This window comes from Hyalella azteca, unplaced genomic scaffold, assembly GCF_000764305.2.
Source record: "Hyalella azteca isolate HAZT.00-mixed unplaced genomic scaffold, Hazt_2.0.2 contig5432, whole genome shotgun sequence".
Lineage (NCBI taxonomy): Eukaryota > Metazoa > Arthropoda > Malacostraca > Amphipoda > Hyalellidae > Hyalella > Hyalella azteca.
The window spans coordinates 619,093-641,551 of record NW_025935622.1 but is presented as its reverse complement, the minus strand read 5'-3'; the positions used below and the strand labels follow the sequence as shown (position 1 = coordinate 641,551).

The 22,459-nt window shown below is 39.3% G+C and overlaps 1 protein-coding gene across 5 annotated transcripts in view; it reads left to right on the top strand.

Moving 5' to 3' along the window:
* Positions 1–22,459, top strand: part of LOC108666344 — a 142,844-nt gene that overhangs the window by 118,865 nt on the left and 1,520 nt on the right. For 3 of the 5 annotated variants that reach the window (XM_018153196.2, XM_018153192.2, XM_018153191.2), the window contains exons 7-14: positions 9,442–9,880; positions 11,238–11,434; positions 12,347–12,503; positions 13,968–14,201; positions 17,116–17,274; positions 21,096–21,206; positions 21,633–21,823; positions 22,201–22,374. In XM_018153196.2, coding sequence (XP_018008685.1) covers positions 9,442–9,880; positions 11,238–11,434; positions 12,347–12,503; positions 13,968–14,201; positions 17,116–17,274; positions 21,096–21,206; positions 21,633–21,823; positions 22,201–22,374 — 1,662 coding nt within the window. The remainder of the gene's footprint in view (positions 1–9,441; positions 9,881–11,237; positions 11,435–12,346; positions 12,504–13,967; positions 14,202–17,115; positions 17,275–21,095; positions 21,207–21,632; positions 21,824–22,200; positions 22,375–22,459) is intronic. The other 2 variants (XM_018153194.2, XM_018153195.2) reach the window with 2 other exon arrangements.

Below are 22,459 nucleotides of genomic sequence, written 5' to 3'. Positions count from 1 at the left end.
CCGCGACCGAGGCTCTCACCTTCTGTTCATGTGGGCTGCACTCTACGCACCCTACGCTGCACTCTACGCACCCTGCGCTGCACTCTACGCACTCCACGCACCCTACGCTGCACTCTACGCACCCTACGCTGCACTCTACGCACCCTCCGCTGCACTCTTCGCACCATACGCTGCACTCTACGCACCCTACGCTGCACTCTACGCACCCTACGCTGCACTCTACGCACTCTACGCACCCTCCGCTGCACTCTACGCACCCTCCGCTACACTCTACGCACCATACGCTGCACTCTACGCACCCTCCGCTACACTCTACGCACCCTACGCTGCACTCTACGCACCCTCCGCGGCACTCTACGCACCCTGCGCTGCACTCTACGCACCCTGCGCTGCACTCTACGCACCCTCCGCTGCACTCTACGCAGCCTACGCTGCACTCTACGCAGCCTACGCTGCACTCTACGCAGCCTACGCTGCACTCTACGCAGCCTACGCTGCACTCTACGCAGCAACACCATACGCATCCAAATCTTTAAGAGCAACACCATACGAAAGAGCAACACCATACGCATCCTCTAATTGTTGCTCTCTCTTCGTCCCATCATACATTTTCGTTTTGTATACATTCCACGTCCCGTACAATTCTTCATTTTGAAGGAAAGCTAATACGCTAGGTCACAAGAAGTGTCATCAGGATAAATATTTTTTGGTCCGTCAACTCACCTTTGTTACGATATGTTTCACTGCATTCATTCTACATATTTTTTTTATAGGCTTCGTTTTGCGTTCGCCGTCCTTGTCTATTTCTTTACAAGCGTTTTCAATCATCAAGGAGGCGTTCAAGATTATCAATGTCATGATCAATTGAACCGCGATTAAGTTAACTCGATTTGCTTCAATGCTCCGCTTGCCTTCAGCCTTAATCTTCTTTTAATCCTTGTTAGACTGCATAATGTTACATCGTTATGATCGCACCCAGTGTACGGTTGCACCAATGCAGGTCGAAAATGGTTGTTTATTTCGATACTCGCAGCACTGGCATTGAATGCGTTTTGGATTTGATTTGTGTTAATCCGCATACAAACTCAACGAGGGCTCTACCTTAACACGTTGACTACGTATTGGTACATATGAGTACCACGAAATGTATTTCTCCAGGAGGTAGTGGTGCATAATTCAGGTTGCCTAAAATCGGCCAAATCCGAGAACAAAAAAAGGCCAAAAAAGACCGATAATTCAATGTATACTTGTTTATTTGTAGGTTCCGCTATAAAAATTCCATTTATTTTCTTTTTTCAGTATTTAAAATTTAATTAGGAAGTACCCCTATCATAAATTTTAGCCGGCCAACGCAATTGAGAAAAACTAAATCACGGAATTTGTCCGGAAAAAATGACCGTCTGGCAACCCTGCTTAAAAAAAGTACAAAAAAATGAAATAATAGTACAAGATGAAGCAATCGTAGTCAACGTGTTGAATCTGGTCACCAAAAAAATTCACTGGTTTTCAAAAAAATTTAAAACTTTCTAGCCTGACTTTCAGAAATTCTATTGTTCTTCAGGTTCCTCGTCAGTAATTGAATTTGTCACTTGCGTGCAACGCTCGAAATGTACGACCCAGCACACATGGCTTCTAGTGCTTCTCGCATCCGTGATTGCCGTTCACGTTAATTGTGCCGCGTGTTAGTATCGTCACCGTCTTTCCAACGGTAGTTGGTGCCTGTGAATGGTAGTTTTGATACAATCCATCATCCTAATGTGACAGCCTGAGCGCTGCTGCCGCAATGCTCGCTCGCTCGCCGTCCCCTAGCTTCAGTTCTTCTATCCCTATATATTCTGGAATATCCTTGCGGCATTCACTCAATTATTTATAAATATTTTCTCGGTAGTATCTTGAAATAGTATCACTAGAAAGTTCGTGTGGTTTAAGGTAAATAATTATACATTTTTTAATAAACTTTTTGGTGTCGGTTTGCTTACATTAACATAGGTGTCAGAAACAGAAGTGAATAATTTTTATTTTTATTTTTAATTTGATTGCCAAAATTTTTAGTTTTTTTAATTTGATTGCCAAAATTTTTAGTTTTTTTAATTTGATTGCCAACATTTTTGTTGATGTTTACTGCATTTGGAAGTCACACTGGATCCCACGAAGGTTTTCTTTTGAACGATTGTTTAACGAATTGCGCGGCTGCTAATTTTTTACACGTTTTAATTTTGCAGCACAGAAAATGTCAATTTGTACCATTTCATGACGGCTTAATTGTCATACATTGGTCTTTCATCCATTAAGTATTATTAATTGTTGTGAATGTCTTCCCTCCGCGATTCATGAATATGTGAGAGTTCTTCCCCAGTCGCTTATCGGTCTTGTTTCACAATTGGTACAACTAATTTTTCACAATGAGTGCAACTAATTTATCACAATTGGTACGACAAGTTTATCACAATGGGCACAATCAATTTAGTTCACTCAACTGTTTAATCGATATTTTCATTAAAACTTGGTATTTTTAAGTCTAATTTCGGTATATTCCATTGCCTTTTTTGTGCTGCACAATTCATCGGAAATTCCAACTGTTGGTTGAGCTCGTGTGTGTTGTGGAGCTCACGCAGATATCTCACTGGCAATGCCGTGGTTGTTGCGTGTAAAGCCTTCGTGGTCGTCCATCATGGGCGTTATGACAGGAATTTGTGGAGTGATTGTGAACTTTTCCATGCGTCGTCTGCAGAAAGCGGCCGCTGTAGCCATCAGCACTTTTCTTGTCGTGCACCCGCGCGATATTCACTAAGTTTGGTCCCAACGATATTAATGGATATTGGGATAAACCTGCCTTGTGATTGAAAATTTTGCATTTAAGATGGATCTTGAAAACAGTGCCGTTGATTATCTTTCTTTTATCAGTATCATGGTTCTATAATTTACCCTCTATCATTTGTAGGCCCACGTTACTCGAAGTTAATGCTTAGTCATATTATTTAGCGCTCCTCTGCATTATGCGGTTAACATGCGGCAAATCAAAAGGAAGCGCATGTGATCCACCGAATACGTTTTGAATGTAAGGAATTGTGAATTTTTAGGTGGGCCACGCAAACTCAGGATGTGTGGATAGGCTATGCTGCGCTAATCTGAGTAGCATGTCGCGTAGCACGTTGTCTGGGTTTAGGCTTGACTCAAGCAATTAACGTGCGCTCTTCATGCTGTTTTGGCCTTAACATAGCCCTAAACTGAAGCCCGGTACCAAGTGTTTGCTTGACCTCTTTATTTCCATGTCGTAAGAAGTTTCCCTTTAGAAAGCCGTTCTGTTCATATGCCTTATCACGTTTTGTGATAGCTGAACACTTCCTGGTCTTCTCATTCAGAGCTCTGGTGTTGGGCGGACGACTTCAGTGGTCATTAGAGGCGTGAAACTCATTCTTAGTCCCGCAGTTCCGGACGAATATTTTCGTATGACTTCTCAGACGTCAAAATATGCCGATTTTTTTTCTTCGAGCCATCCATTGCACTGCACAAAATGTATCATTTTTGGTGGTTAATATTTTATCTCTAATCTCTTTTGCAAAATTGAAAGCCATTCACGCTTGTTTGAGTCATCACCTTATGATGATCAAAGAACGCTGAGGAGCTGTGCGATTTATAATCCCGTATCTTGGAATCTAGTTGATGCTTTTAAACATCGCACTGTTTATTATTTGCTTCATTATGTTCCATATTCCTATAGTTCAAATAATCTGTCTTGTCCCGAATGAGTATTCGATTTTAGACAGAAGTGCGCATTTTCGGCATCAACGTTCAAATGTCGCAGCGTAATTTATCTATGATCAGAAGCTATCTAAATATTGTCATAATATTTAGTCTTATAATATATCAATATATCATCAATCTTATTATCTTCCAATATTGAGGTTTACGATGAATCAATGTAGCTATACAACTTTCTGATATTATGTTAAAGGATTGTGTCTTACTATAAATCAATATATGTATCTTCAACCTTATAATATTATGTTATATGGCTGAAGTACACTGTATGAGTTATACAGTATACGCAGTATACGAGCACGATATATGGCTGAAGTATACATCCTCGCCTCCCAGCCTACATCATCGTCTCTCAGCCTACATCCTCGTCTCCCAGCCCACATCCTCGCCTCCCAGCCTACATCATCGTCTCTCAGCCCACATCCTCGCCTCCCAGCCCACATCCTCCGTCTCCCAGCCTACATCATCGTCTCCCAGCCCACATCCTCCGTCTCCCAGTCTACATCCTCGTCTCCCAAGATACATTCTCGCTTCCATCCTCGTCCCAAAACATTAATATTCGTCAGTTATTTAAAAATAATGAGAATAATAATATAATATTTTCTTTACTTTTAAACTCTTGATTAATTTGCGATTTATGCAATTAAGTGATCGTAATACTTGAAAATATTCGTCTCAGTCTGTATCCTCGTCTCCCAGCCTATATCCTCGGACTGACCGCTTACGATTCGCAAGCAAAAACACAGTCGTCTCAAATAAAATAAAATTAAAATAAAACATTACAGGTCAAATATCATTGAGATGTAGCTGATAAAAATGTCAAAAAGCTATCATTTGAATTTGTAAGACTTGATGAGAAAGTACTAAAGCCTTAATCGTGAGTTATCAAGGCCTAATTGTTAATCGTTAATTTAGGCTCTTTAAATTGTAAAACATTGTTTGTTGCGCACAAGGACGATTCAGCTCTTGGTTGCATCGAACGAGCCATGTGGTTATCCGCGTGCTATTCAGCTTATACGTACCAAGCATTTAAATATCTGTAATGTAAAGACTTTCTTTAACCTAGCTCTTTTATGTAAACATTAAGGTCCCGCGCATCAGTTCCTTAATAGAGCTGTTAATGGCGGCTTGTAATCTCGGTGCAAGCAAGCCATGGAGTGGCCAATAGAAATCGGTAATTCCAGTGATCATTTACTAAAACCGGTCCGTGATACGTTGTGGCGAGGTAATAGTTACATACGATTATTATTTACTTTACCACATCACGTCGCAGTGTCATCACCATCAGAGACGTGACGAAAGCTGACCACGAGCCAACAGAAGCACAACGCTCGAGGGCAGAATTCTAGTGAACAGGTTTGCATGGTGTGGCAAGTTCCCATACAGCTGCTGCTGCTGCTGCTGCTGGCTGCGGAAACATGCTTTCGCTGATCTCGTGAAAGCAATATGCCACTCAGAGAAATGAGTGAGACTTTGTCTAAATATGGATATCCATTTTGCCCCTGTGGGTGTCATGATAACCTATATAGGTCGTCCTAGGAGAAGAGCGAATCAGTGCTAAGTCCGCTCTGTGCTCGTATTGTGGATAAGAACGTGTGTCACTATTTTGACCACATAACCAACTCATTTGCATGAGTTTGTTCTCGTGTATTTTCCTATTCGCAGCTATCAGTACCAGCTTCAGAAGCGGAAAGGTTTGTTGGTACAGAGTTGATCATTCAATGCACTTTTGTATGCAAGTGACCTGAAACCGGTTTCATCACCGCATATTGTTACTTGAGTTAAATTTTAAAGCTAATGAATAAGACAAATAGTGGCTTACTAATTATAGCAGGCTTCAATGAACAATTGCACACCGATTAGAACCAAGTGATTGCCCAGCAAATTGTCTCATTAAGGTGCGGAGTCTCGATACAGAATACTTGCACATTTTTTATTTAATCCAACTTTAATTTCTCGTGTTTTTTATTCAGTTGATGGAAGTTTAACTTCGCGTGTACTAAATAATTGTAGCAGCTGTGCGTGCAGTTCCAAGAGAGTTTAAATATACTGCATCCTGCTCGCACCGTGTCATCACTGCAGGCGCTAGCAAGCACACAGGAAACGTTATAATGTTCATGCTTTGTGAACGCCGTCGGGAATCTCTTTACTTCCTTGTTGAGATTTACGGATGTGCTAGCGCCTTCCCCAATTGAGGCTGGTCTCAACAAATTCATTATGCTGACTGCGAAGCTATATATTTCATGAACGTAATCGTTTGGATTTGGGGATAATTTATACTATATTGTCTACCGAATTGCAAATGTGAGAAATTCATTCTGTCGTAATTCAGTTGGTTGTAGCTTTAATAAAGGAACTCCTATAGTATTAGTAGTAGTGTCCTATGTTGACACGTGTTCAGATAGTCACGTGTTGTATTATAGTATTTGTATAATTTTCATCCTATTAAGTAGTTGATATATAGTTGCTGTAACATTTGTTCTACCTCGTTATCCTGAAGTGCCGTCTTATAAGCGTATAATCTAAGTCGTTACGCTCGTCATATAGTCAAGTGTTGAATGTTCTGCGTACTCAGACCTGCAATTTCATGAGCGACCCACAGCGAGATGTCTGTCATCAACATTTCCCTGTCACAAATGACTGACAGTCAGTTTTGGAAACGATCCTCTCGCTTGCCTAATACAGTTATTATGTATTTATAAAATTATAGAGTATTTGGACTTTCATTCGACGATGTCGTATTTACTAACTGTGTAATTCCAGATATTCGAATCCACTAGGCTTTTAAACGCCTTGGTGTTATGCATCATTCAGTTACAGCCGAAGCAATGTCCCAAATGTCATTAACTTAGATTGTAATGACCCGATTATGCGAAGCGACGACAAACCACTGTTTTGTTTTCTTTAATATTGAACAATTTTTGATTCATAACGCTGCTTTTTAAATCTGCATACAAAATTGTATTGGAACGTACTTGTTGGCCACGAATATATTCTGCAATCCGCAGCCAGCCTGAAGGCTGGAATCATAGGAATCCCTTGTCGGAAAAGCCGCCCGAAAATTCGTAGGGTTATTGGGAACGCTTGGAGCATGCATTGCGTTCATGCTTGAGCACGGCCTCTTTCACCTAGCTGCTCGTGATCGCGCGTTGGCGTTATAAGCCTCCTCGTGTGACTGAATTCATAGGGCCATTACACGAGTCATCTAGGAGCCATAACGTGTACTCACACGGAGCAAGCATGCTTCTGGCTTCGTGAGGCGTCACGCTTGCTTGCCGCGTGCTTCAACGCTCATTCATTCCCTGGCGCTACGGATTCCCGACGTACGTTGACACCCTCGCCTAGATATTCCAGTCGTGTGACTGTAGTTGTCTTGTACCGTATTACTGTCGTCGTGTACCGTATCCTGTCATGTGTCAGTCGTTGTCTTGCACCGTATTCCAGTCGTATGACTATAGTTGTCTTGTACCGTATTACTGTCATGTGTCAGTCGTTGTCTTGTACCGTATTACTGTCATGTGTTAGTCGTTGTCTTGTACCGTATTCCTATCGTGTAACTGTCGTTGTCTTGTACCGTATTCCTGTCGTGCGTCTATTTTCACGACAGCAGTATATTCTTATGTGTCATTGCTATCAATCATCCCATCTATTGCTGCTACGTTGTACAGTGTGGCACTAGTTTCGACTGCTGTTACCGTGTGCCATGTTTCCGGACACAACTTAAGCCTCTATTGAATTTTGACGATAATTTTCCTCCGAGTCTAATGTCTGGCTTTGCCAATGCATTGCAAATTTATTTTGTTTTGCAAGCAGTGCAAATTACACGTGCCGACTGAGCCTGCCCAAGTTTTTTTCTTGGCCCTGGTTGCGCGTTTTTGTTGCGCTTGCTATGGCGCTAAGACCAGCGGGGCCAGTTGCTGCTGTCGCTTTCTCGCGCCTCACGCTTTATCTGATCGAGCCATGAGAGTGCCACATATACACTCAGAGAAATTAGAGCGAGTTGTTCAATTATCAATGCACTTTATGACAGCGTGTGGGTCATCCTGACCCAGCTAAAGGACGTATCGGTGATATGTCCGATCAGATCTCTGCACTTGTTGTGGGTAAGGAGTGAATTGCTATTTTGACGAAATGATCAAATCAATTTTCTGATTTTAGCCACTTTGCTCGACCTTATGTAGTTTTCGTCAACTCGGATCTCGCAGTATTCCAGCTTATCGGCATCATTCTCGCCAAATGCTTCACTCTTATAGATTATTCGAGATAGTTTCGGGGTAGTCATGTAGTCATGTCGATCTCGAGCTTCATACGAACGTTACGACTATGTTAGTCACAAGCAAATGAGTGAGACATTGCGTTGATAGCGAGGCTTTTTTTGCCCCTGTGTGTGTCATCTGAGCTCAGTTTGGGTCGGCAAAAAGTGCTACGTCTGGCTGGTACGCTATGCGGTATTGTAGTACATAGTTTATTGCGGTCGGAGTGATGTCATTAACAGTTCCAGGTCACCAAGCGACTGCCTCTGAACCACGTTCGTTGTGCTGCAACTTAGGGCTACTGGAACGCATTGATTGAGTCTAGTTTATACTCAGTTTTAATCATTGATTGAGGCTAGTTTATCCTTAGTGGTAATCATTGATTGAGTCTTGTTTTTCCTCAGTTTAAATCATTGATTGAGCTTTGTTTATCCCCAGTTTAAATCATTGATTGAGCCTAGTTTATCCCCAGTTTTAATCATTCATTGAGCCTAGTTTATCCCCAGTTTTAATCATTGATTGAGCCTAATTTATCCTCAGTTTTAATCATTGATTGAGCCTAGTTTATCCACAGTTTTAATCATTGTTTGAGTCTATTTATCCTCAGTTTTAATCATTGATTGTGCCTAGTTTATCCCCAGTTTTAATCATTGTTTGAGTCTAGTTTATCTTCAGTTTTAATCATTAATTAAGTCTAGTTTATCCTCAGTTTTAATCATTGATTGTGCATAGTTTATCCTGAGTGTTAATCATTGACCGAGCTTAGTTTATCCTCAGCTTTAATCATTGATTGAGTCTATTTTATATTGAGTTTTAATCATTAGTTTTAATCATTGATTGAGTCTATTTATATTGAGTTTTAATCATTGATTGAATATTTTTTATCCTCAGTTTTAATCATGGATTGAGCCTAGTTTATCCTCAGTTGTAATCATTGATTTAGTCTATTTTATATTGAGTTTTAATCATCAATTGAGCCTAGTTTATCCTCAGTTTTAATCATTGATTGTGCCTAGTTTGTCCTGAGTCTTAATCATTGATTGAGCCTAGTTTATCCTCAGTTTTAATCATTGATTGAGCCTAGCTTATCCTCAGTTTTAATCATTAATTGAGCCTAGTTTATCCTCAGTTTTAATCATTAATTGAGCCTACTTTATCCTCAGTTTAAATCATTGATTGAGTCTAGTTTATTCTCAGTTTATGTCATTAATCGAAACTAGTTTATCCTCAGTTTTAATCATTGGTTGAGTTCAACCTGAGTTTGAAATTATCCTTCTAATTTATATTGAATTTATATTTGCCAGGGCCGCTTATCCTCAGTTTAATCATCTATTGAGCCTAGTTTATCCTGAGTTTTAATCATTGATTGAGTTTATGCTGAGTTTGAAATTATCCTCATAATTTATTTTGTATTTATATTCGCCAGGGCCGTATGGGCGGGATGCTGCGCGGCGGCTCCATGGACCAGCGCTGGCAGGACCTCGCGTCGCTGCTGAGCCTCCCGTCCTCAGGGGAGGGGGCCACATCCCCTACCCTGCACCATCCTCCCCCTGTTGGTCCCCCCACATCTACCGCCATGACCACCCATCACCACCATCATCACCATCACCACCATCCTCCTCCTCCCAACCATCTTCTTCACCAGCCAGCTCCACTCATGACACCGTCTCATCACTCTGGTCCACCACCACCTCCACCACCACCACCCCACCAACAGCAGCCTCCCACCATCCACCACCCCCACGCCCTCTACCCTGCACATGATGTGGTGGGGGGCGGCAGTCTGGCCAGGGGGGGGCTACTGCACAACGCTGCCTTGCCCCCCGACCCCAACACCCACGACATCACCTACGCCAACTCCATGGGTGAGGAGATAACTCCTTGGTGCTTGATTAAAATAACTATATGCTGTTACTATGCATGATTAATATAGCTCTATATGCTGTTACTATGCATGATTAATATCGCCCTATATGCTGTTACTATGCATGATTAATATCGCCCTATATGCTGTTACTATGCATGATTAATATCGCCCTATATGCTGTTACTAAGCATGTCTGCATACTCTCTTTTTCGACATGCATGTCAATTCATAGATCTGCATCAGACCGATATATCAGCATCGATAAGCAATGAAGCAATGATAAGCTGGTTACCAAGCTAGCACGTATTCATTATATATTTTTCGGCCTGAATTTTCGGTATCGAGTGATTCAAATTTCTCTCATGAGATGTAGAATTCGTGTCAAAATTTACAGGCAAACTTTGGAGAAAAAGCTCCTCACTCTTAATAGCTCGAACATTTAATTTCGTGCTCGTTAAGGCGTACGCATTCTTTAGAAGTTAATGTCGGCTGTGCCTTAGATTGAACTAAATGCATATGAAAGCTATTTGATATGGCATTTGATACTAGTATATGGTAATAAGCTACTTGAGATAATGAGATATCCCAGTGTACAATAATCCACTGTGAGTTTGTAGACCTTCTATGCTTAGTTGTTAGTTCGAAGTGAAGTGCTTAAATGATTATATTATAGCACTATCTTATCAGTTCTGAACGTGAAATGTAAGCGCATCTACTGCATGATATAATAGGCTTGTGTTGTCTAGCATAGATACTATTAGTTTAGAATAAATAAAATCGCAGTACTATTAAATTTTCATATACGTTGATAACTAAATGTTGAGACAGAGCCCCGTAGACTTTCTGATATCCAGCAATTTCGGCTTGCAATTAAAAGAATGTCTGTGCTGTTACAACTATCACAGCTCAATACAGGGGCAGTGTTACCTATAGAGGCACTATTTATTGTGTCATGTTACTAAGAATAGTGTGCTTCGTACCTAGTTTCCCTCGTAGTCTATTAAGCTACCAAATAGAACTAGTACAACTAAGATAGTTTACTTTGAGTCTAAGGAGAATAACACTAATAAGTGTTCACACTCTGTGAACACTAATAATAGTGTTCTTGGCACCTATTTTTCTTCATAGAGTCTATTAATCTATCAAGTAAGGCTACTACAAATAAGAAAGTTTTGTTTAAGTTTAAATATCGCCAGTAAGTCTATTAAGATTGTGTTAAAGGTGAATAGTATTCATTATTATTCAATATTATTCAATAGTATTCAATATTATTCAATAGTATTCAATATTATTCAATAGTATTCAATATTATTCAATATTGATGAAGTGCTGTAGTGATACGTGATTATGCACAGGCGCCACAAGTCACCTGGGTGCCAGCGGCAGCAACACCCAGACCCCGGAGCACCTGGGTGACCATCATCACCACCATCATCACCCACACCATCATCAGCATCACCAGTACAAAATGGAGACATCATCGCCATCATCCTCCCTCATACCAGCACCTCCCGCTCCACCCGCTCTCCCCCACGACATGCTCTACTATCAGGTGTGCTAAAATTTTTATTTTAAATTATTAATTCAATTATTAAAGCAGGTTTGATTGAAGACCATAGACAATATTTAAAGCTGATTTGATTGAAGACCATAGACAATATTTAAAGCAGGTTTGATTGAAGACCGTAGACAATTTTTAAAGCAGGTTTGATTGAAGACCATAGACAATTTTTAAAGCTGGTTTGATTGAAGACCATAGAGGGGTATTTTCAAGTCTTCAATCAAACATATCTAAAAGAAAAAATTTTGCCACCCTGTACTAACATCGTAATTTTTAGATGCATTTCTGACCCTTCGCTAAGCATCGCTAGTCTTCAGACGTTACAAACTCAGAAAACAGAAGATGACTTTCGTATTCTCGAAGTACCAAATCAGGAAATACTTTATCTGTGATTGCACTATCCGAATTTTTCATAATCAGTCAATCAGTACCGTAGCAGTTACCTTATATGTTCTTTATTTAATGCTTGTTGTGTTATTCGAAGTTGAAAGAAAGGCACTTCAGCTTTTATTATCGTCAGCAACGTGGCTGGCAGATCATATCTAATCGGTGGGGCATCGTGAATTACCGACGATAGATTTTACTGCTTCCATTGGATGATTTTATTTCTGCAGATTAGCTGATTTTAAATTTTTATTATTATGATATCAAGTAGTATGGATTGAGGCTATCTTGGAGATCGTTTCGGTAACTTTTTTACACGTCCAATTCACATGCCAACGTGTCGTCAATTCCTGCCGCCATAACTTTCCTCAAGAGTTGTTATCTAAGATGATGTTTCTTATCAGTCGATGAGAGCTGCAGGGGCCCTAGCCTGGGCATGATGCGTCAGTGAGAATGTTGAACATAACTGCATTCGTTGAATGTTAAGAGCGCTTGGGAACACGTTTTATTTGTTCACAGTCGAGCGGCGGCGGCGGCGGGGGTAGTTCTGAACTAGCAAGTACAGGCGGTGGCCACCCGCATCCATCAACAGGAGCACAGCACGGTGATGGATTCTTGTCCTCCATCCTTGGAGAAGACGACCTGCATCTAATGGACATGGCTATAGCGTCTGATTGTGAGTACCAACATTAGCTTCACTGCCTCAATGCACTGCGTTCATGTCTTATGAGGGAAGTAAAGACCTGGGGCCGTATTATCAAAACTTCGCAAGTACGCAAAATCGACTTACGAGTGGCGTTGCTATGACAACGTAATACTAGCGGTGTTATTATAAAAGCATTTGCGCGGGAAAAAATTTTAGGCTTTTAGCTAAAAATTGCGTACGAAAGTTTTGATAATGCCAATATTAGGGTGTATTTACGTACCACAGAATTTTTTTGTCGTAGGTACAAAAAGTTACGAAGTTTTGATAATCCGGCCCCTGCTCAGTATTTAATTATTCATTAAAGAACGTTAAATTTGCGCCTATGCTATATATTATGCTTGGTGGCTACTTGTACCCAGAAGGGAACCTTTTAACTAATAAAATACTTATTTAAAACCTGGACTATGCTAGCTTAGGTTTCAATGATAAATAAAACCTTATGACCTCATTTGACACGTCATCCTATTGTTTGTTTTAAAACAGTACCGTAGTTTGGGGCCCTAATGAGGTCAATGTGTTGGACACATAAATACTAAAAACCTATATTTTACATCTGTAAATATTTAATACTACACCAAAACTTGTACTACAAAACAGAACAGTTACCATACTTGACGTTGGTAAATATTGGTCAGTGTTTTTATTTACTAATTTTCAATTTAAACTTTTTGCTTGGAAATGTTCGAATATTTGTGATCAAAACAGCTCATTGGGGTTGCTTATCGTCTTGTTGGATAATTCCTTTTGTCGCTCCTGACGAATAAGATTCGGATTCGCTGAAATTATTCAATTTAAATTCGTCGAGTTGTATGCTTTTTTATTGCATCGTCCTCAAGCTCTCAAAAATGTCCAAAACCTAAGTCTGGCAAAAAAATTGCTCTAATTTTTTTGCGTGAAGAGATGAAGCTATTTTGGTCTCGCCATTTTTTAGTCAAACGAGTTCAAGAATATGATCACTAGCATTTAGGCGTAGTTCAAAGTAGGATTGAGGTCAATATTCTTGCTGCTTAGGTCACTTGAAGCCTCCTGTGGTCAATGTCAGTGATGCTGATGTTATTTAAAGCCTCCTGAGGTCAATATCAGAGCTGCTGAGGTCAATAGCAATGCTGCTGAGGCCATTTAGAGCCTTGTTGAGATTAATATCTGTGCTGCTGAGGTCATTTAGAGCCTTGTTGAGATTAATATCTGTGCTGCTGTCTGCTGAGGTCATTTAGAGCCTTGTTGAGATTAATATCTGTGCTGCTGAGGCCACTTATAGCCTATTGAGATTAATATCTGTGCTGCTGAGGCCACTTATAGCCTATTGAGATTAATATCTGTGCTGCTGAGGTCATTTAGAGCCTTTTGAGATTAATATCTGTGTTGTTGAGGTCGCTTGACGTCACTTAAAGTCGCAAGAGTAAGAGTCTGAGAGAAGGTAACTGTGTTGATCAGACCCACGTGTAAGTGGTCACCCCGCAAGCACTAGTGGTGGCAGCGGGGTGCTGTCCCCCCACGGACTCCTTGGGTCCTCAGGGGGGGACTATGCTAACAACGCAGCGTACAGGGGCTGGAGTCTCAGTCCCGACGACCAGCAGCGGCTCGCCGCCCCCGTGGCGCAGAAGAAACATCACATGTTCGGCAAGCGCTACTTCCAGGACGGCCCGCCTGAGGTGCCTCCGCATCACGGTGAGACTGCCAGCGTTATAATGCATCATAGTAATTAGCTTGTATGTTGATTGTGCGTAGTCCTTTTTAGCGCATTTTCTCATGTATGGAAATAATGCACTATTGTGCTCGTTATGTCCGTCCGTCTGTCTGTCTGTCTGTGACCACGTTTTCGTCGACGAGAAAATGCGCTCTCTGTCACTGCAGCAGTGAGTACCTACTGAGTTATATTTTTTCGTCTGGGTGTTGTTTCGTTTTCTATGTTTTTCGTTGTTCAATGAGTGTTCCCGGTTATAACTTCTATCTAGTGATTGTTTGCTATGGATTAAGAATATAGGTATATTTTCTCTGAATATACGAAGCTGTTTTTCTCTATTGTCGCTTTCCTCTCATTGTAATAATTTGTGTGGGTGACTGATATTCATTTCAGCATTCTGTATGCACTGCATTTCGTGTCTCGTATATGACCGAATTCGTAGCTCGGTGTAGGTGGTTTCTCTGCACGTTTGTTAGCACTGCCAGCTCATAATTTTTACCATGTCATGCTTCTTTCACCTCTTTCGCTTGCCTTATTTTGTTTATCAAATTGAGTGAACGTTTTATCGCTTCTAAGAAACGATGATTGATCATCTTTTATCTGCGTGAGTAAAAGTACAATATGTGTGTTTATCTTCACTATGCAATCTAAATGCCGATATGAATCGCGTTATCAGCGAGTGAGCATGTACAGCCGTCATGCTGGACGATGGCGCGATCATGCTACTCGAGGAAGAATGACTACCGAGAATCTATAAACCGCGGTGCAATTTTTCGCCCAAATAGCGTTGCAATTTGCACTTTTTGTGTCCAAATAGCAATGCACTTTGCACTTTTTGTATCCAAATAGCGATCCACTTTGCACTTTTTTGTCCAAATAGCGATGCACTTTGCACTTTTTTTGTCCAAATAGCGATCCACTTTGCACTTTTTTATAACAAGGCGGTCATAGTTCTCGCCTGGGTTGCCAGAGAAAACGGCCAAGTCCGCTCGCAAAAAAAGGCCAAAACCAACCATAATGCAATATAAGTAAATTTATAATATGCGATTCAACGATTAATTTTTAAACATTATTCATTAATGTAAAAGTACATTAAATTTAAAACCTGTGATTTGCAATAAACAACATAACTGAAAAAGGCCCTAATCGTCAAAGTTGGCTAGAAAAAGGCCCAGATGGCAACCCTATAGTGCCCGCTACCCCCAACATCCCTCCCAGTTGACACTTACTATCACTACTGAGATCTCGGTTACATTATACATGCTTTTGGGTTATTGACATTTTTCTGGATTATATTTAATTATTCCACTGTAAATAAGTATTAAGATTCGGCCCCTGCATGCTGTACTAGTGTTATTCACTAGTTTATGCTAAGAGTATTGAACATAATAAACTTCTGGTCAATTTTTCTTGCTCACCTTCTTCTTATTCTGGACTCGGTGCACTCGGAGAAATGAGTGAGACTTTGTCCAAAACGCAATGCACTTCTTGCACTTTAGTATGTGACTTTGACTCAATTTGGCATAACATAAGAGCGTATCCGTGCAACGTCCGCTAACTGTTCATGCTGTAGATGAGGAAGGGAAATAAACTATTTGGACAGTATTACCCATTATATATAACAATATATATGGGCAATTTTCCCCATAGCTATTTCTTATTGTGCGTTTGCCGCCTCTTCAAGATGTCTGCACCTGCGCTACTCGCATTAGCGTAATGTTAATGTCAAACATCTTTTTTCTGTATCCATGTACACATCGATACATTAGTTCTATAACATTCTAAGTACATATTTTCGGCTTAAACATATCGATTATTTTGGTAGGTTCCGTTTGACGCCATTAAAGCACGCTTTAAAGATAGATTCTTCCTAACTATTTCCCACAATTCAATGTTACTTGTTAAAACGTTATAATTCATTGTTGTTATCAAGAGGCTCTCGAACGCGTGTCTTTGCCCGTCTGATAAAATTATATGTTTTTTTTTTTTTAATTTCATGCGCTTCGCTACTGCCTGTCACCTTTATTTTAAGTCCCTTCTTCTCTCTTGCTGTTCACAAGTTCGAACTTGGTTCCTTTTGCTGCTTGACTTTCTTTTATTTTTATTTTCCTATTGCTTCTTATTTATCCGTTCTTCTTCATTGTCTTTCTTCACGTATCCTCTCATTATTTTATGTTATTCGTCAGATTTTCTCGTCCGTGTTTTCCTTGGCAGACTCTTTCTAAGGTTATATTGTTTTTCGCCATACTTACGTTTATGTTGTTCTTCGCCTATGCTTTCGTTTTCACTTATTCTCTCATTCGCTTCAGTCATCATTTATTCGTTTCTGTTGCTCAACGCATATCCTCTGTTTCTTACTTTTCCATTCTTTGTCCTTGTTGCTATCCAATTTTCGTTTCTTTTGCTCATTACCCTGCATTTCTATGATTTCTTGTCTGTCATGAAGTGCAGTGCTGATGCTGCAATGTTTCCATCTATTGAGCTGTTTATTGTTGCTGGGATCGTATTTATATGGCTGCTCTAGTGAACTGATGAAAATAATAAGTCTTGAAACGTTTTTTTTTCAGTAAAGTGACATCTAGATAACTTTTATCGTGTTGCAGAGCTCATAACTTCGATCATTTTGCTCTCTTACAGAGCCGAGATCATCACTGTTATCGAGCGCCCCAGTGAGACGCTGAATGGATGAATTTATTGTATTAACGCCCAGCTTGTTGATGGCATATGCATAATATCCAGTTAGAACCTTACTCTTTTGGCTTTCTACTGTGCATTTCGTTAATACTGCGTGCAATATTTTTGAAACTTGTCATTGGATGTAATTTTAACAATTCACATGTGCTCTTAAGACATTCTTTTACGTGCATCGGTATACGTATATTTGTTTGATGGGTGCAGGCAGCAACCGCAGCAGCCTTGTGGGCAACAACAGTCATTACCCCACCCCCTACCAACAACCCCCCAGCGCCATGGATACAACCCCCGCCCCCTCCTCACACATCCCTGACCCCATGGAGCTCAAGTATTCCTGCTCCATGGACTTCAGGGGACACCATGGTGAGTAAGAAAATCTTTATACTTTCTTTGCATGAGTGTATGAAATATCATCCACTCTACAACTTCATTTTCTAAAAGGCTGTTTCAGTTTTTTAATCGGACTTTAATTTTTCGTGAATGGAGGTCAAGTTTAAAAATTTGTAGTGTCAGTAGTTATAGGAATAATACAATTTATGACATTTGAGGTCTACTGCAAATAAACATCGAGCTTGTTAGCTTATATTTTTATTTTTGTTCTGATTATTATTTTTGGTTGGTGCCGTAGGATTATAGCAGGGTTCCCCAAATTCTTGAGCAAGGGCCCTGAACTGTGGTACCCGTAACACTAGTGGGACGCAAGAGACTAGAAAGCCTCAAGAAGGCCTTCGCGTTGTTTACCGCACGAAAATATTCACTGTCAAACACAAAATTATCTGGCAGCAATGTGCTACTGTTGTCACACGCCCCTCACCTGGTCCTAGCGGCCTACTGTTTTATTCAGACAGTAGCACATTGAATAGAATAAAGTACTACAAATGTTAATTATTAGGGGCTAATAATTTGTGTCCATGGTACGCGGCAGGTACCTGGGGTACGTGGGGACTAGGCACCCCTCTGTGGTACTTGATCACATTATGTTTGGGAAAACCTGTTTTAGACTTAGACCCTTCTGACCAATTTCTGCCACACTTTTTTCATTTTGGCCTATTAGAGTTAATCGTGAGCTATTATAAGCTCAAATAATCAAATATCTTTAGCTTTGCTGCCACGGTTGAACTAGTATAAGGTTGACCCATGAGAGGCTCATTTTTGCGGATGTAGCTTGTTGTTCGTCTGTGACGGCACTGATCTCAGTGACTTCACGGGCATTAACCGATTACCGATATGCGATCAAACCAGTCTATAAAATCCGTCATGGGAATGACTGGATTGTTTACGTTTTCAATCTCAGTGACATAACAAAAGCTGAACTGAAAGACGGATGTCCTCGTGGGTCAACCTTATAATCAACCATGTTTGCTTCTATGTCATTTGAGCTTCACTCTATTTCCGGAGCTATTATGTCGTCATTTAACTTATTGATGTCATAAAATGTTCTTTGAAATTTGTTTAGTTTGCATCAAGAATTTAATACGTTTCGTTTGACTTACGTACTCTTTACATGACCCAAACTTCAAACGTAGAAAGAATATCACATAACATAACATAGTGATGCCGACGCTAAAGAGTAGACCTGATGTGGCCTGTCGCCGAATCTTGAACTCTTCGTGACTTGTTCATAGAGATCTAAAATCTTGTCATTTGGCCGGATATTTTCAAGACTGACGATAGATAGCAGAAATTTCCAAGTATTTTGGACGTGAGCACTTTTCATTCGGTAATTATATTGGGGAAATATCCTAATTTTGCTCGCAGAACACCTGGCCCACAATTCTCCGTACAAGGTTTCATCGAGCTGAGTTAATTAGCTAGGGAGATATTTCATACTCACTGAATCTTGGAGACCGGCCAGAGAATGGTTCGAGAGGTCCACAGAACTTCGATCTCAATTAGCGAACTTGAGAGCAATTTTTGGTATCAGCTTATTTTAGAATAGAAGTGTCGGCTCTGAAGAAATAGGCCCATGGGTTCAAACGTTCTTGTTGTTAATAAACGTTTATTTTTTTCCAAGGCTGAAATCTTGTTGGAAAATTTTTAAGTCAAATCATGATGATCAATCCAAGTACTGTCGAAAAAATTGGACAACCTGCATTTGGCATCAGAACGGTTTACATCAGTCACTCCCATAAATTTCAAAGAAAATATCTGACCTGCATTTCTCATACACAGTATTTGGCTGCGTTCATGATGAATTTATATCTTTATTGCTGAGATCCGTGCTAGTCAAACAGTTTATTTACGATTTCGTCTTCCTCTATCACGATAAATTTGGATTATCTTATCTATTGGACCGTCGTGACTTATAGATAATAGAAACGTCATTACAATATGTACGATGTCGACTACTGCCAACTGCATTTTGTACAATTTTTTCACGCTTTCTCCTTGCTTATACCGTTTCTTCATACATTTTTGCATGAAATAAATGTTGGTAGAAAAACTGTTTATTTATGAACAGATTCAGAAAACTAATAATTTACGGTAAGAAAATTCATTGGCGTGCAGTTGGTAAGTCTGTTGTCAGCTGTGCCGTTATCAACAAACCAGTTTGCAAGATGAAAGTGGTCGTATAGGGTTGAGCTCTCTCTATTTTCCGTGTATCGATGTACATTAGTGTTGTTATTTCACCCTAAATCATTTCAAAAGTCTAGCTGCCATTAATTTCAATTAAAAATGGGTGGATCAGATAATACAGAGCCTTCCGGAGCCAAGGGTGCTGGCACCTTGAGAAAACAGTTCAGCTTTCTTGCGATTTATAGCAAACTTATTCCAGCTCTATCTGGTGAGATTTTCCTTGCCAGGAATGCTCTTGGCAAACTTGGTTTTTGCTGCTGCTGCGAGAGAAAATTTTCGTGCTTCTACCTATGTAGTTTGAGTGGTTGGCTTTTTAGTTTCTTTTGAATTTTACTTGCTGTTAGACTGTTAGTAATATTTTAGGGTTTGTTTGTGTCTATGTTGTACAGGTAACAAAGCAGCTGCTTGGTTAAGTTTACAAAATAGATTGCTTATTTTTTGTGTGGTGGGAATTTTAAAGCCCCAAAAATGGCAGAAATGCTCTTGACCTCTTGTCAAGGTGTAGAAAATACAAACTATAGATAATCTTCATGCCTGTGTAGCTGTGTTATGGTACTGTTAGTGACTTTAGTGTTACCTGTAATTTTTATAGACTAATTTTTATAGAATATTTGAATTTAAAATGTTAGAATATGTTAGTTTGGTTTAGACTTTTGTAATTCAAAGTTGCATTTTAACTGAATTTGCACTCATGGTGCTCCATAACAAGTCTAGTAAAAAAATGTTTACTTTCTGAGCTGCAACTGAATTTTAGGAGCTGTGAATTTATCAATTTTAGAGCCATGGGAGCCTATTTTTCAAGCAAAGAAAATCCATTTTGAACATTTGCCAAGCTTTGTGCTTATATTTGCCAAATCTCTTGCTTAACCCTAGTCCCTAGAAATAGCCACTGAACTTCTTTCATAATTTTATAGGCTATGAACCATTTTAACCCGTTTGTGGCTGATGGGACTTCTTGGTCCTAAACCACTAGGTATGAATAGCATTGAAGACAGTAAATGTATCCATGACAGAAGGGTTAATGTTTTCATTGAGGAAACAACCAAGTTATAAAGTAGTCTTGAATAACCACAGCTATGAGATTATTAATGCAACATGCTAGTTGGTTACCCATCACTGTGCAGGAGTGGTACTAAACCATAGAACTTCAGAATTTTATAAAATGACTTATTTTGCAAGCAGTTATTTGTTGGATCAAATTATGATTGTGGCATTGTGCAGCCACCAAAAGACATTTTTAAGCGGTCAATTTATATTACAAACTATAAATCTATATGTTATTTGGCTGCCTAGTATTGTAGTTTTTTAGCTGATTCACTATTACCTATTATTTTTACCTGATTACATGCGCATAACTGAAATGTCTATAACAATTCAAGGCCATATATATCCATAGCAGTTGTTTTTGCAGAAATGTGAAAACAAAGGGTTCTGAGAGCAGTACACTATTCCCATATTTACTTTGAAAAGTAAATGTTATCAAGATATTGTATCATATTATTATATTTTTCCTCTATAAATATTGATATGCCACTAAAAATTTTATAGACATAATAATAATTTAAGGTTATGATAATAACCTTATTATAAACTCTTTTTTTTTTCAGAAGTATCATCTTCACTGGAGCACATCCATCATAACCACACATACCACATGTCACCTGAGGGGCCATCTGGACTGCCTCGGCCATCACAGAGAGACCCTAATAAAAGTAAAGGTATAGCATCTCTTGTTGAAAATTTTTTTTCACAGCAGATAGTGTACAGAATTAGGTTTTTATAATTTCATGTGATAAAATTCTCAATTTGCTTAGTTGTCCTTTTTGATGCCTGCCTTAGCAAAATGTTAATGACCTAAATTTTATCCATTTAATAAGGGGGGAAGTTATAATTGAGTTGATGGAATATATAAAACAAATTTCCTATTTATTTTCTGTTTGATCTTGATGTTTTTTAAGGAAAAATAAATAAATTAAATTGTTAGGTGATCACTTAGTAAAATTCTTCTGTAAGATTATAAATCTATATTTAGTATATATATATATCTTTAACAATCTTGATGGAAGCTTTTCTCTACATTTTAGCAAGTTATGTATGAATGAATTTTTGTACATTAGAGTTAATGGTTGTCATATCTTTCACAGCCCGTAAGCCTGAACCCGAACGTGCCTTAACCCGTGATGAAAAACGAGCTCGAGCTCTGAACCTGCCCATCTCATGTGATGACATAATCCACTTACCAATGGATGAGTTCAATGAAAGGATCTCTAAGTATGACCTCACCGAGAATCAGCTCTCACTCATCAGAGATATCAGAAGAAGAGGGAAGAATAAGGTATACTAATATTTTATAAATTTTGTTGAATGTAATTACCTGGCAATATTTCAACTATGCAGTGCATCCCATTTTTAGTTTTAAATAGATTTTTTTCAGATAAGTGAAAAGAAAATGGTTTATTTCATTAGATACAATTTTTAAGGACTGGTAGATAATTATATACATTGTAACATAAGAATGGTAAAATAAACTTAGATCAATGCCTTTTTGTGGTAATATGTGAAATTTTTATAGTTTATATTCCCAATGGGAGCTAACCTTTTCATTGAATGTGCTTTAAATATGTTCTTATAGATTTAAAGTCTATAGTAATTTTTCACTTATACCTATATGCTCCCATGATGGTGTTCAATAATTCAGTTCATTTTTCACAGGTGGCTGCTCAGAATTGCCGTAAACGTAAATTGGATCAGATCATGCATTTAGCTGAGGAAGTTAAAGTGATACAGAGTCGCAAGAATGAACTCATATCCCAGTATGAGTTTCTAAGTGGGGAGAGACTTCGAGTCAAGCATAAATTCTCTCTTCTTTATAGACACATATTCCAGGTACTTCAGTGTAGTTCAGTGATATCTGTGGACCACCTGCTTTTTAGCTGATTAATTCTCTTCTGTGCTCTGCTGCCTGTTGATG